Genomic DNA, 15,052 nt, shown 5'->3' on the forward strand with positions numbered 1-15,052 from the left:
CTCTTCTTTAAATGTTTGGTAGAATTCCCCTGGAAAGCTATCTGGCCCTGGACTCTTGTTTGTTGGGAGATTTTTGATTACTGATTCGATTCCTTTACTGGTATGGGTCTGTTCCACTTTTCTATTTCTTTTTGTTTCAGTTTTGGTAGTTTATATGTTTCCAGGAATTTGTCCATTTCTTCCAGATTGCTAATTTTTTTGGTGTATAATTTCTCATAATATTCTCCTATTATTGTTTGTGTTTCTGCAGTGTTGGTTGCAATCTCTCTTCTTTCCTTCTTGATTTTATTTATTTGGGTCCTTCCATTTTTATTTTTGGTCAAACTGGCTAGAGGTTTATCAATTTTGTTAATTCTTTCAAAGAACCAACTTCCGGTTTCATTGATCCATTCTACCGTTTGTTGTTTTTTAAAATAGCATTGATTTCTGCTCTAATCTTTATTATTTCCTGTCTTCTACTGGTTTGGCGTTTTATTTGCTGTTCTTTTTCCAGCTTTTAAGATGTAAGGTTAGGTTGTGTATTTGAAATCTTTCTTCCTTCTATAGGAAGGCCCAGATTGCTATATATTTACCTCTTATGACCAACTTTGTTGTGTCCCCTAGGTTTTGGGCTGTCATTTCCATTGGGAAGTCATTTCCATTGACTTCCATGTGCTTTTTAATTTCCTCTTTAACTTCTTGGTTAGTCATTCATTCTTTAGTAGGATGTTCTTTAGTCTCCAAGTATTTTATCTTTCTAAATTTTTTCTTGTGGTTTGATTTCGAGTTTAATGACGTTTTGGTCTGAAAATATGCATGGTATGATCTCGATCTTTTAGTACTTGTTGAGGGCTTATTTGTGTCCCAGTATGTGATCTATTGTGGAGAATGTTTCATGTGCACTTGAGAAGAATGTGTATTCTGCTTTAGGATGGAATATTCTGAATATATCTGTGAAGTCCATCTGGCCCAGTGTGTCATTCAAACCCATTATTTCCTTGTTGTTTAGATGATCTGTCCAGTGCTATAAGTGGGATGTTGAGACCCCTACTGTTATGGTATTATTGTCAGTGAGTTTATGGTTTTGATTAAGTGATTTATATGTTTTGGTGTCTCATGTTTGGAGCATAAATGTTTACAATTGTTAGATCTTCTTGGTGGATAGACCCCTTAATTATGATATAATGCCCTTCCTCATCTCTTGTTATAGTCTTTCTTTTAAAATCTAGATTCTTTGACAAAAGTATGGCTACTCTAGCTTTGTTTTGGAAATCATTATCATGAAAGATGGTTCTCCATCCCCTTACTTTCAATCTGTAAGTGTCTTTAGGTCTAGAACGGGTATCTTGTAAACAGCATAAAGATGGGTCTTATTTTCTTATCAATTCTGTTATCCTATGTCTTTTGCTTAGAGTGTTCAGTCCACTGATGTTTAGAGTGAGTCCTGAACGATATGAATTTATTGCCATTATGTTACCTGTAGGTTTTGAGTTTTTGGTGGTCTTCTCTGGTCCTTTATATTCTTTGTTGCTTTTGGTCTTTTTATTTATTTTTTATTAAAACATTTTTAAATGTTTTTATTTATTTTTGAGACAGAGAGACACAGAGCATGAGCAGGGGAGGGGCAGAGAGAGAGAGGGAGACATAGAATCTGAAGCAGCCTCCAGACTCTGAACTGTCAGCACAGAGCCCAACGTGGGGCTCAAACTCACGGACTGTGAGATCATGACCTGAGCTGAAGTTGGATGTCCAACTGAGCCACCCAGGCGCCCCTCTTTTTATTTTTATTTTTCATCTTTTCTCCCCTCATAGAGTCACCCTTAAAATTTCTTGCAGGGCTGGATTAGTGGTCATTGACTCCTTTAATTTTTATTTGCTTGAGAAACTTTTTAAAAAAAAATCTCTTCTTGTATTTTGAATGACAGCCTGCCTGGATAAAGAATTCTTGGTTGTACATTTTTCTGATTCAGTACATTGAATATATCCTGCCGCTTCTTTCTGGCATGCTTAGAGTCTGTGGATAGGGTGCTGCAAACCTAATCTGTCTTCACTTGTAGTTTAAGGACTCCTTTTCCCTTTATGCTTCATGATTTTTTGCTAGCCTTAGTATTTTGTGAATTTGACTGATATGCCTTGTTGATGGTTGGTTTTTGTTGAATCTAATGGAAGTCCTCTGTGTTTCCTGGATTTTGAGTTCTGTTCTTTCCCCAGGTTAGCAAAGTTTTCTACTATGATTTGTTCACATAAACCTTCTACACCCCTTTCTCTTTCTTCATCTCCTGGGACCCCTATGATTCAGATGTTATTCCTTTTTTTTTTTTTTTTTTTTTTAAATTTTTTTTTCAACGTTTATTTATTTTTGGGACAGAGAGATACAGAGCATGAACGGGCGAGGGGCAGAGAGAAAGGGAGACACAGAATCGGAAACAGGCTCCAGGCTCTGAGCCATCAGCCCAGAGCCCGACGCGGGGCTCGAACTCACGGACCGTGAGATCGTGACCTGGCTGAAGTCGGACGCTTAACCAACTGCGCCACCCAGGCGCCCCTGGATGTTATTCCTTTTTTAATGAGTCACTGAGTTCTCTAATTTTATATTGTGCTCTTTTGCCTTAGTGTGCCTCTTTTTTTCCTGCTTCATTATTCTCCATAAGTTTGTCTTCTCTATCATTGATTCGCTCCTCTGTTTCATCCATCCTTGCCGCTGTGGCACCCACTTGAAAATGCAGCCAGTTATAGCATTTTTTATTTCATTCTGACTAGGTTTTACTTTTATCTCTGCAGAAAGGGATTCTAATACATTTTCAACCCTAGCTAGTATTCTTACTATTGTGATTCTAAATTCTGGTTCAGACATCTTGCCTGTATCTTTTTTGATTAAGTCATTGGTTGTCATTTTCTCTTGTTCTTTCTTTTGGGGTGAATTCCTTTGTTTTATCATTTTGAAGAAAGAAAGGGAAAGAAAACAGTAAAAAAAAAAAGAAATTAAAAACACAAAAAAATCAAAGGATGGATCCTAGGTGTGTTTGGTCTGGTTGTCGAAGGAAACTTGATAGATTAGAGAAAAAATGGACAGATAGAAAAGAAAAAAGAGAAAAAGAAAACTTTTGAAAATTTGAAAAATGAATGCAATAAAATAGAATAAAATGAAATGATAGTAGATAGAATTTTAAAAAATTACAATAATGTAAAAATTATAGTAGAAAAATTATAGAAAAATCTTTTTTATTAAAATGGAAAATAAAAATAATTTTTTCTCATTCTGTATTCAAGAATGAGAAAAGAAAAAGAAAAAAATATATAGATGGACCTGTGAAGAGAATGAAATATTATTGAAATTACCTCTGGTTTCCCCTAGAAGTCAAACTATGAAGAGGTTCATAGTCTGAATAAAACTGCAGGTGGGTTGACTTGTTTTGTTTCTCAAGAGCGCAGTTGGCCCAGTTGGGTGGGGCTTAGTGTAAAGGCTCCATTCTCCACTAGATGGCATTGTTTAGCTTACTGGGGTGGAATTTTGTGGTGCTTGTAGGCATGTATGCACATGCATGGGAGGGGTGAAATGGCGTCACCCAGCTATCCAGTCTCTAGTATCAGAACTCTGTGCTCTCCCTGACCAGCAGTCAAGCACCCCTCCTTTGTCTCAGGCTTCTGTCTCTCCCTGCTTCTGCACTATTCGTGATCAAACCATAAGGCTGACACACGGCATCTCCCTCCTGAGTTTTATCTCAGATGCGGCTGTGATTCTCAACCCCTCACTTCTGAGTGACTGAGGCTTTTACCCACTTAAATCCTGTAGAACAGGGTTTCACCGAGCAATGGCCATGTGTGGCCTGCCCCCAGGAATGTTCACAGGACCATGCTGCTGCTAATGCCCAGAGATTGTGACTGGGTGTCAGCCCGCCCCAGAAAAAGTTCACGTCATTGTGTAGCAGTAGTGTTTCAGGGTTTATAATAAATCACAATACAAATCTGGCACCAGGATTCACCCTTAACAACCTTGTTCCAGCACAAGCGAATGTGGATGTTCTCTGGGGTCTGCTGGGACCTTTTCCTGTGGGGTGACTGCGCAGCCTCTACCCAGTGTCCTCCCAGCAGGGGAACTGCCTCTCCCCATGTGACCTGAAAACCCCTGGACTCCACCCTCCTCCTGGCGATTTGCCCTTCCCACCAGAGTACTGCCAGGTATCAAGCTGTGGAGTTTCAGTCTCTGCGCTCCCCCTGTTTATAGAGTCTTACTGGAATTTAAACCCTCTACTTTCTCCTTTCTCCCTTTTTAGGTCATTCCCTGCAGCTGTTTCCACTTTTCCACTTTCTCTCCAGTTGCTTTGGGTCGGGGGGGGGGGGTGCTCCTTGCCCTCTATGGCTTCTCTCTCCCCCAGTCCACCTCTCTGTGCTGCGTACATGCCAAGATCTGTGGTTCAGGTTGTGCAGATTGTGTGTGAATCCTCATATCAGTTTTCTAGGTGTGGAAGATGGTTTAGTGTTGATCTGGCTGCATGTTAGGGATGAGAGATGCCAAAAAAACAAAAACAAAAACAAAAACCTTCCATGCTGTTCCACCATGGGTGTGAACTCTTTTTTAAGTGTCTTGTAGAAATACCCTGGGAAGCCATCTGGCCCAGGACTCTTGTTTGTTGGGTGATTTTTGATAACCAGTTCAATTTATTTACTGATTATGGGTCCCTTCAAATTTTCTATTTTTTCCTGTTTGAGTTTTGGTGTTGTATGAGTTTCTAGAAATTTGTCCATTTCTTCCAGACTGCGTAGTTTATTGGCATCTAAATTTTCATAGTGTTCTCTTATGATTGCTTGTTCTGCTGTGCTGGTTGTGATCTCTCCTCTTTTATTCGTGATTTTATCTATTTGTGTTTTTTTTTTTTCTTTTTGAAAAGTTGACTAGGGGTTTATCAATTTTATTCTTTTAATGAAGCAGCATTTAGTTTCGTTTATCTGTTATATTTCTTTTTGTTTGATGTATTTCACTTATTTCTGCTCTAATCTTTATTGTTTCCCTTTTTCTGCTGACTCTAGACTTCATTTGCTGCTCCTTTTCTAGCTCCTTTAGATGTAATGTTAGGTTGTGTATTTGGGACCTTTCTTGCTTCTTGATATAGGCCTGAATTGCAATATACTTTCCTCTTAGGACTGCCTTTGAGGTATCCCAAGGGTTTGGACTGTTGTGTTTTCATTTTCATTTGCTACCATGTATTTTTTAAATTTCTTTTTTAATTTCCTAAGTAACCTATGCATTCTTTAGTGGGATGTTGTTTAACCTCCATGTATTTAAGGGCTTGTTTCCAATTTTTTACTTGTGGTTGATCTCAAGTTTCATAGCACTGTGTTCTTAAAAAATGCATAGTATGATCTTGATCTTTTTGTACCTATTGAGGGCTGATTTGTGACCCAGTATGTGATCTATCCATGTGCCCTTGAGAAGAATTGTATTCTGCTGCTTTAGGATGAAATGTTCTGAATATATATGTTAAGTCCATCTGGCTCAATAGGTCATTCAAAGGCATTGTTTCTTTGTTAGTTATCTGCTTAGATATTCTGTCCATTGATGTAAGTGTGGTATTAAGGTTCCTACTTTTTTGTATTATTATCAATGAGTTTCTTTATGTTTGTGATTAATTGATTTATATATTTAGGTGTACCAAGTTGGAGACATAAATATTTATAATTGTCAGATCTTCTTGCTGGATAGTGCCCTTAATTATGATCTAATGCCCTTCTTCATCTCTTGTTACAGTTGTTTTAAAATCTTGTTTGTTTTAGGCTCCTGGGTGGCCCAGTTGATTGGGCATCTGACTTCAGCTGGGGTCATGATCTTACAGTCCGTGGGTTTGAACCTCACATTGGGCTTTGTGCTGACGGCTCAAAGCCTGGAGCCTGCTTCAATTTCTGTGTGTCTCTCTTTCTGTCCCACCCCTCTGCTTGTGCTCCCTCTCTCTCAAAAATTAATATAGAAACATTAAAAAAAATAAGGTCTGTTTTTTCTGATAGAGATATGGCTACTCCAAATTTCTTTTGTTGTCCTTAGCATGATGGATGGTTCTCCATCCCCTCACTTTCAATCTGCAGATGTCCTTAGGCCTAAAGTGAGTCTCTTGTAGGCAGCATATAGATTCATGTTGTTTTTGTTTTTTCATCCATTCAACCCTATGTCTTTAATTGGAGTATTTAGTCCATTTACATGCAGAGTGATTATAGAAAGATATGAATTTCGTGCCATTGTGTTACCTGTACAGCTGGGATTCAATATTTGAAGTTTTAAAGGACCTTGCACTGCACGGACACACTTCTCTACCTTGGAGTAGAGACTGTCCACACTATATGAATTCCTTTGTCCCTGAAAAACTGTCCCACACCTGTGCATGGCATGGAATATTTGGGGGTAGCACTGCTAAATGCAGCAAAGGTTATTTTCCTCCAAGGTGAGCCTCTGTCCCCTTCTGATGAAAGACCTTTTACTGGCACTTGCAGAGCCTTTTGTCCTTGGTGAGGCAATATACCCTCTTTCCAAGCACTCCAGGAAGAGGACTACTCTTTTCCGGTTCACCCCAGAGATTGCTACACCACACTATGCACTATGAGCCAGTTTCCTTCTCCCCAGGAGCAGACACCACAACTCCGCTCCTGAGAAAGTCACCCACTTCCAAAATCTCAGAATTTGAAATCCACATACTGCCAAAAAAGAACTGGGACACCCAGTACTTCTCACTCCCCAGTGTGTATCCAGAGAGGTTTTCTTCTAGTATGAACTAAATGCAACAATTTCTCAACCCCTCTCACTTTCTCTCCCCTTTGTCTCTCCACAGAATGGGTTCCCTCCCCTCCAAAGCACTGCTGTTTTTTCTCCCTCAGTTTATTTCCATGCACCTCATACCTTTCATGCTGTGGAATTACACTGTGATTCAACATAAATATGCATTATGGAATTTCCTATCATGATTACTGCAGTTATTATATGTCACCATATGAAGTTATAATATTCTTGACTGTACTTTAGAATATTGACAATATTCTCTGCTGTACTTTAAATCTCTGTGACTTATTTCCTCTATAATTGGGAGTTTGTATCCCTTAATCCCCTTCTCCTATTGCACCCATCCACCCACCTCCCTGCCCTCTGGCAAACACCAGTTTGTTCTCTTTGTTTATGTGTATGTCTGTTTGTTTGTTTTTCTTTATTTTGTGCTTTCAGATTCCACACATAAGTGAAAGATATGGTATTTCTCTTTCTCTGACTGACTTATTTCATTTGGCCTTATACCCTGAAGGTCTGTCCACATTGTCAAAAATGCCAGCACTTCCTCTTTTTTGCACAACTGAAAAATATTCTATAATATACCTAAATCTATGTCTGTCTCTACCTAGGGCAGATAATTTGACCCTTTAGTGTGAAGTTCTTTAGATCAAAAGCAAACATACTTGAGGAACTGTACCCAAAAAGCCCCATCTATACCTTGACCCAATGTAGGTGAAAAGACAGATTCTGACTGATGTTGTAATGGGAAGAGATTTTAGGATTATTTGGAGGGAGGGTAAGTATGTGGGGACAATGTTAATTATTAGAAGTCAGAGTTGGGACTATGATGGATTAAGAATATCTGCAAAATCTTTCTTGTTTTTTCCAGTTAAAGGTGGGGATTTCCTCGTCCTGATTTGTTAGGCTTGTGACTCTTTTGTCCAAGACAGAATAGTAGAGGTGATGTCAATACTGGTTCTTGGGTTTGTTCGAGAGATGACTGGCAGCCTTTGTCCTGGTCTGTTGGCCCCCACGTAGACTGTCAAGCCTGAGGCCTCCATGCTGCAAAAGCACAGAATAACCACATGGAGAGAGTGGACCAAGGGAGACCCAGACAGAGACTTTGCCAGCTCTCAGCTCTTCCATGCGAGGATGCTCACGTCAGCTCAGCCACGGCACAAACATGATCGAGGAGAACCAGCCCTTCCCTGCTGTGTTCTTGCCAATTCCTGAGCCTCAGAAGAATGCAACTTCCTGGTATAGGTGTCTTCAGCTTCTGTGTTTGGGGATGCTACTGTGTTAGGCAGCAGTAGCCAACCAGATGATGACGTGTTCTACTCTGGTTCACGGCCTGCGTGGAGCTTGGATTTTGTAAACAATTCTGATCAACAGAAATGAGGGGCTGAGACAGTTCAGGGTAGAAATGTCTTCTCCACAGACACATTTTATTTTTTTTTATAAACAAAAGTAGAATTGAGGGACCAAAAACAGTGGATGAGATCAAACCACATTGTTTGTGTTCACAAAAGTGGATGCAGAGAATTTGAACAGTCAGTCCCTGAGCTCATAAAGGCCAGTCACAGTCTTTATCTGCATCTCTATAGGGTCATAAATGCTTCTCCCACATACCCCAGGCCCAGTGGCTGCTCCCAGGACTTAGAAAGTAGGGAACATAGTGCCTCCCAACATTAACTCCAGAAATGCCTCAGCAATTATGACTTAGTGTCTTTTGCTATGTATTGGCTTGGTGACAAGTAAGGAAAACACAACATTTTGATGAATTCTGAACGTTTCCCCAGTATTACATCATACGGCATTATTTATAATCTGTGAAAAAATCATAGAAATAGGAAAAGAAAATAGAAAAATAGGGTTTTGAAACTCATCCTTTGTTGTGACTAAGATTGTGGTAAAAATAAAATACTAATTAGCTAGAGAGGGATTCTGAGGTTTTTTTTTCTAGTCTGTTCCCACACTCAGAAATATTTAAGAGCATTCCTTTATCATTTGTCCAGTTGACTTAAAAACATCTCTGGAGATAGAGGTTCCAAAACTCATTAGAAAAATCATTGGCTAATTTATCCATGTTTATCAGTGCTTAAATCATTTGTTTTAACCACTTACTTGCCTCCTGCTTAGAGAGATACATACTGATTAAAAATTCCCTTAATTCTTTTGTAAATTACCATTGCTCATCCTATTAACTGTGGTTCAAATTCAATACCTCAAAATACAACAGGATAAGAATTTTATTCCTCACGTTAAAATACATTAACTTAGAAGAACTAAACAGATAAACAGCTCTAAGTAGTAGTCATGTACCCAATATATGGGTAATGTAGATGTATTTCTATCCTTGATTTTATTAGGGAATTCATAAGAATACATAAATCAGTTTTAGAAGTGACATCCTGAAAACAAATTGAACATGAGGATTCTATGGCTGGTGTCCCATGGGTTCATGTTTCCATTACGCTACCTAGGCATGCTTTATTTAACATAATCAGGCTAGATTTTCCCATTATTTTTTCTTTGGACAGCTTGACCTGTTATACATAGTGTACATGATCTGAGAAGCAGTCTAACCTCACACACAAACTTTATCATCGCCTATTGCTTCCTGTCTTAGAAGTGTGCTCTAGATGTGTTCAGGTCGTCCCTCCTTGTGAAGATACTACTCAAGGCAGCCTTCACGTCCTTGTTCCTCAGTGTATAGATCAGTGGGTTCAGCATAGGAGTGACCACAGTGTACATGATGGCAGCGACCTGGTCCTGGTCCATGGAGCTGCCTGAGACTGGGCGGATGTAAATGAAGATAACAGGAGCATAGAAAAGAATGACCACCATGAAGTGAGAGGCACACGTGGACAGTGCTTTGCGGAGCGCACTACAGGAGTGGGTCTTGGAGAAAAGAGAGATGATTATGGAGAAGTAGGAGAGAAGTGTTAGGAAGAAGGGGCCCATGGCAATGGTCCCGGTAACCGTGTTGAGAAGCCACTGGTTGAGCTCCGTGTTCCCGCAGGCCAACTCCAGCAAAGGCTTGACATCACAGAAGAAGTGATGGATCTGATGAGAACCACAGAAGTTCAAGCGAGAGGTCATCATGGAGTGCAACAGGGCATGGAAAAAACCAATGGTCCAGACTGTGACAGCCATCCGGGTACAGAGCTGGTAATTCATGATGACAGAGTAATGCAGTGGCCTGCAGATGGCCACAAAGCGGTCAAAGGCCATCACGGCCAAGAGCATGGCCTCCGTGCTGCCCAGGAAGTGGAAGAAGTGAAGCTGGCTTATGCATCCCAAGAAGGAAATTGCCTTGTGTGTAGAGAAGAAGTTCTCCAGCATCTTTGGCAGTGTCACCGTGGAGTAGCAGATATCTAGACACGACAGATTTCCCAGGAAGAAATACATGGGTAAATGGAGTCTTGGATCAGAGACGACAACCAGGAGGACTGCTCCATTGCCAACCACACTGACCACGTAAATTGCAAGGAAAACCACGAAGAGATAAGGCTGCAGTGCTTGGATGTCTGTGACTCCCAGGAGGAGAAATGCAGTGACTGAGGTTTGATTCAGCATCGCTTAAGAGAAAGGATGAATTACTCTATGGAGCGTACCTCTGTTGAGAATCAGAGACTTTGTAGTTGAGGATTTTCTTGTCTACACAATGGGTACTTTGAGGGAGGGCATTGTTGTTTTACACAATTCCCACATCAGACCTTTTATAGGATTTGCCTCATTAGACTATTAGATATTATGGTGAACTGTTGGTTTTTGGCCATTGGTCCACCATTTTTTCCCCTTATTTGATTGTCATTAATATGTTTCTTTCTCCCAGAGACTCAGAGCACGTAGCCAACCTACCATCTTCTCTGGCTGTGCACATCTACCTTCTGATAAAACTTTAATGGGTGTCCAGACTGCTACCTCCAGACCTTGTAAGAAAGCCCCTGAAGGGTTTTAACTAAGGAATATAGACAAGGAGAGAATGAAAACAATGGAAGGAAATCTGAATGGAGATGCAGACATGGGGTGCCTCCTACAAAAAGGGGACTTTTTTTTCTGAGCTTGGGAAATCCCTGAGAGGAGAATAGAAAGATTTGATGTGAGAGGAATAAAGGAGTGGGTTAATGAGGCAGTACTTCTCCATAGCTTGGAGGATTCTAGGCTGTAGAGTTGAAGGAATTTAGAGAACATACCCGATCTGTGCTGTACCTCCGTAAAAGGCTGGCTTCATGCAGGTCAGAGTAGCTTTCTTTGACAGTATGTTTTGCACCCTGTTAATCTTACCTTTCCTGTGTAAGATACAAATGTTATGGCAAATATCATTTTGGGTTCTCTGACTCACCAAACAAAATTGGATCAAAAATTCATTTGGGGAAGAAACCTTTTTCTAACATTAAAGACAATTTCTAATCAGATTTATCCTTACTCAGTCATTTATTTCACTGCAATTTTAATGCTGAGAGATTACATATTTACTCTGGAGAATATTTAGAGAACCAGGCCTGCTGAGTTGAGAATGAGATATGGCAAAGAAGTGTATAAAGAGCCTTCACAATCCACAAATGCAATGGGGAATCCATCATAAAATAGGAAACCAGGTCTAGATCTGGGCGCTTACTTGCATATAAACAAGCATGCAGAAAATATGGGGTCCTCTCAGCCCGAGTCTTAAGGCATTCTCTTACCTGATTGTCGCATTCACAGCCTGCCCAGCTTTTCAGGTTTACACTCCCAACAGCTGAAAATGGCAGGAAGATATTTGAAGTGACTGTTCATATTGGGATTGCAGCATGAGCTCTTCATGTTCAGAAACGTCTTTGTCTCCTTCTGACAGTCTTCCTGCCTCTCAGGAGCCACAGACCTTAGACATATAAACACGGAGAGAGTGTCCCCTGGGTGTGAGCAGGATCGCTGTGAGAATAAACCGGATATTTACCCATACTTGCAATTCAAGACAATTCCTCTTGGGTGTTGCTATCTTGAGTTCCATCTTTTTTTTTTTTTTTTTGCCCCCACTGCTCCAAGTTTTTCTTTTGTATGTTTCTTCGTTATTTGCAGAGTCGTGGGCTGCACGATTGTCAGGGGCCTCCTATGTTTTCTTAGTTCAACTACCTTTTCTTCCTTTGTCATCATGGGTACTTCCCTGAAAAACTTTGTGAGAGGTGCGCCTGGGTGGCTCTGTCGGTTAAGCATCCGACTTCAGCTCAGGTCATGATCTCGCGGACTGTGAGTTCGAGCCCCGCTTCTGGCTCTGTGCTGACAGCTTGGAGCCTGGAGTCTGCTTGGGATTCTGTGTCTACCTCTCTCTCTGAGCCTCTCCCATTCATGCTCTGTCTCTCTCTGTCTCAAAAATAAATAAACATTAAAAAAATTTAAAAAAAAACAACTGTGAAAAATTGAAAAAAATTTGGCAATGTTTGGTAAGGAATGGAGGCCAGTTATGTTCCATTGACCTGTACAGATGATGATAATCTTTAACATTCCACATAATTTTTACTATGGTCCTGTGGAAAACAAGACAGAGGAACAAGGAGAAGTAGGATTGCTTTTATTTATTCCAAATTAGATTCTTCATTGTTGGTAATAGTGTTAAATTTGTTTGTCTAAAATAGACATCCCAAGGCTCACATCTTTCTCTAAGGAATGAGGCTGGTCTCTCCTTGTGTGTCCTCACTTCTTGCTGCAACCTTTAGGTGAGAATATTCTGTGAGCCTCATCCCAGGAATATATGCCTTCTGACATCCATACAAACTTTCTTATAACAGTTATAAACACCATGTACCCTGTCCGGCTTTGTGTTGAGATCCATTATTGTTGCTTTGAAGAAATTCATTGTATGTCTCACACGTTAAAAATTCCTTGCTCAAAGAATGCCTGTGTGTATTTGTGAAAGCAATCATCTCTTGAATTTGACTGAGGTCCCTAACTCATAGTTTGTGAGATGGAGCCCTGCTTTGAGCTCTACACTAACAGATCAAAGCCCACTTTCGATTCTCTCTCTCTCCTCTCTCTCTGCCCTCCCCATGCTCATGTTCTTTCTCTCTCTTTCAAAATAAACAAATAAACTTAAAAATAATATTCCTTGTTCAAGTATATGCTATAAATAGAATGGAAAAAACACTTACTCTGTGCTCATTTTTCTGAGTTCCTTACAGGCATTAGCTCATTTTTTTCTTCCAAACACCCAGCATGAGAAGTACTAAAATCATTCCTAGTTATAAGAAAAGGGGAGCTCAAATGATTTAAGTAATTTTGCTGTTTCCTCCCAATGTTACTGAGGAATCATTGACAAGTATAGTTGTATATGTTTCAAGTGTACAGTGTGATTTGACTTTCATATATGTGGTGGGATGACCACCACTATGAATATCATGAATGCTTCCATTGTCTCACATTGTTGACACTTGAGTGTGGAGAGAATGCTCAGAGTGTACTGTCAACTTATTTCCCTGCCATTGAATGTCCCTGCTTTGTAATAAATTGTGCGACTGGTGTTCAAACTAAGAGTCCAGTTCTGCAGCTAACTGCAGTGTCGTCCATTCTTTCAAAATACTGCCCACCTCAATTTTATCTACAGTTCCCACAGATGTCTAGAAATCTGATATTTTGATGAAGTCATGCCTAGCACATTTTCTCTTTATGTTTTGTCTCTCTGAGGTCTTGTTTATAAGTTATTTTCCTCCTCAAGTCACAACAAAATTTTCCTCAATATTCTTTTATTATATGGTCAGCTTCATGGGCATGTGACTGCAGTCCCCACACATTTAAAGCTTTTTTCTTATCATCTTTGAAATTCTCAGTAACTTTGTTTTTTTTTAAATATATTTTAATGTATTCATTTAAATTCAAGTTTGTTAACATACAGTGTAGTATTGGTTTCATGAGTAGAACCCAGTGATACATCACTTACATATGATACCCAGTGCTCATCCCAACAAGTAACCTCCTTAATTCCCATCCCCCATTTATCCCATCCCCTACCCACCTCCTGAGTTTGTTACTGTAGTTAAGAGTCTTTTATGGTTTGCCTCCCTCTCTGATTTTTATTTTATATTTATTTAAATAGAAGTTAGTTAACATACAGTGTAATAATGGTTTCAGGAGTAGAGTTTAGTGATTCATCACCTGTATACAACACCCAGTGCTCAGCCTAACAAGTGCCGTCCTTAATGCCCCTTGCCCAATTAGCCCATACCTCCACAAACCTCCCCTCCAGCAACCCTCAGTTTGTTCTCTATCATTAAGAGTCTCTTGTCGTGTGTTTCCCTTTCTATTTTTTTTTTCCTTCCCATATGGTCACCATTTTACCCTGAAAACCCACTTATGAGTGAAATCATATGATGTTCGTCTTTCTCTGACTGAGCTTGCTTAGTATAATACCCTCTAATTCCATCCACCTTGTTGCAAATGGCAAGATTTCATTCTTTTGGATCGCCAAGTAATATTCCCTTGCATGTATATACTACATCTTCTTTATTCACTCGACATTTGATGGACTTTTGGGTTCTTGCCATAATTTGGCTATTGTTGGTAGTGCTGCTATAAACATTGGGGTGCAATTACCCCATTGAAGTAGCATTTTTGTATCCTTAGGATAAATACCTAGTGTTGCATTTGCTGGGTGATAGCGTCGTTCTAGTTGTAGTTTTTTGTTTGTTTTTTAAGAGTCAACGTAATTTATGAGTAAACAATTCACAAAAAATAAAAATACAAATGTGTCTTAAACATGAAAATTTTTAAAACTTCCTACTAAGGGAAATGTAAATTAAAAATAAAATTAAATACTATTTTTCAGCTATCAGCTTGACAAATATCAAAGGTTGACATATTGGCAAGACAATGACAAAGGCATTCATATATTTCTGGTAGGAATTGCCCTCCAATATTTATGGAAGGCAATTTGACAGTACCATTCTTACAACTGGACCTATATATATTTTAATTAATTAATTAATTAATTAAATGTACATCCAACGTAGTTAGCATATAGTGTGACAATGATTTCAGGAGTAGATTCCAGTGATTCATCCTCTGTTTATAACACCCAGTGCTCCTCCCAACAAATGTCTTCCTTAATGCCCCTTACCCATGTAGCCTGTTCCTGCCCCCACAACTCCTCCAACAACCCTCTGTTCGTTCTCTATATGTAAGAGTCTCTTATGTTTTGCCCCCCACCCTCTTTTTATATTATTTTTGCTTCCCATCCCTTATGTTCCTCTGTTTTGTATCTTAAATTCCTCATATGACTGAATTCATATGATATTTGTATTTCTCTGAGTGACTAATTTCATTTAGCATAATACCCTCTAGTCCCATCCACAT

General features: G+C 39.5%; 2 protein-coding genes across 9 annotated transcripts in view; one reads left to right on the top strand and one right to left on the bottom strand.

The window, feature by feature from the left end:
- The window catches only part of LOC125165718 (olfactory receptor 2G3-like), a 278,541-nt gene that overhangs the window by 62,492 nt on the left and 200,997 nt on the right, over nucleotides 1-15,052 (top strand). The window lies entirely within an intron of this gene.
- On the bottom strand, nucleotides 9,350-10,303 carry LOC125165714 (olfactory receptor 12D2-like). Its single transcript, XM_047858916.1, has one exon. The coding sequence runs from the start codon at nucleotides 10,301-10,303 to the stop codon at nucleotides 9,350-9,352; it is 954 nt and encodes a 317-aa protein (XP_047714872.1).

The sequence above is a fragment of the Prionailurus viverrinus genome, chromosome B2, assembly GCF_022837055.1.
Source record: "Prionailurus viverrinus isolate Anna chromosome B2, UM_Priviv_1.0, whole genome shotgun sequence".
Classification (NCBI taxonomy): Eukaryota; Metazoa; Chordata; class Mammalia; order Carnivora; family Felidae; genus Prionailurus; species Prionailurus viverrinus.

Coding starts and splice junctions, on each gene's coding strand:
- LOC125165714 (XM_047858916.1), bottom strand. CDS start 10,303: ATGCTGAATCAAACCTCAGTCACTGCATTTCTCCTCCTGGGAGTCACA.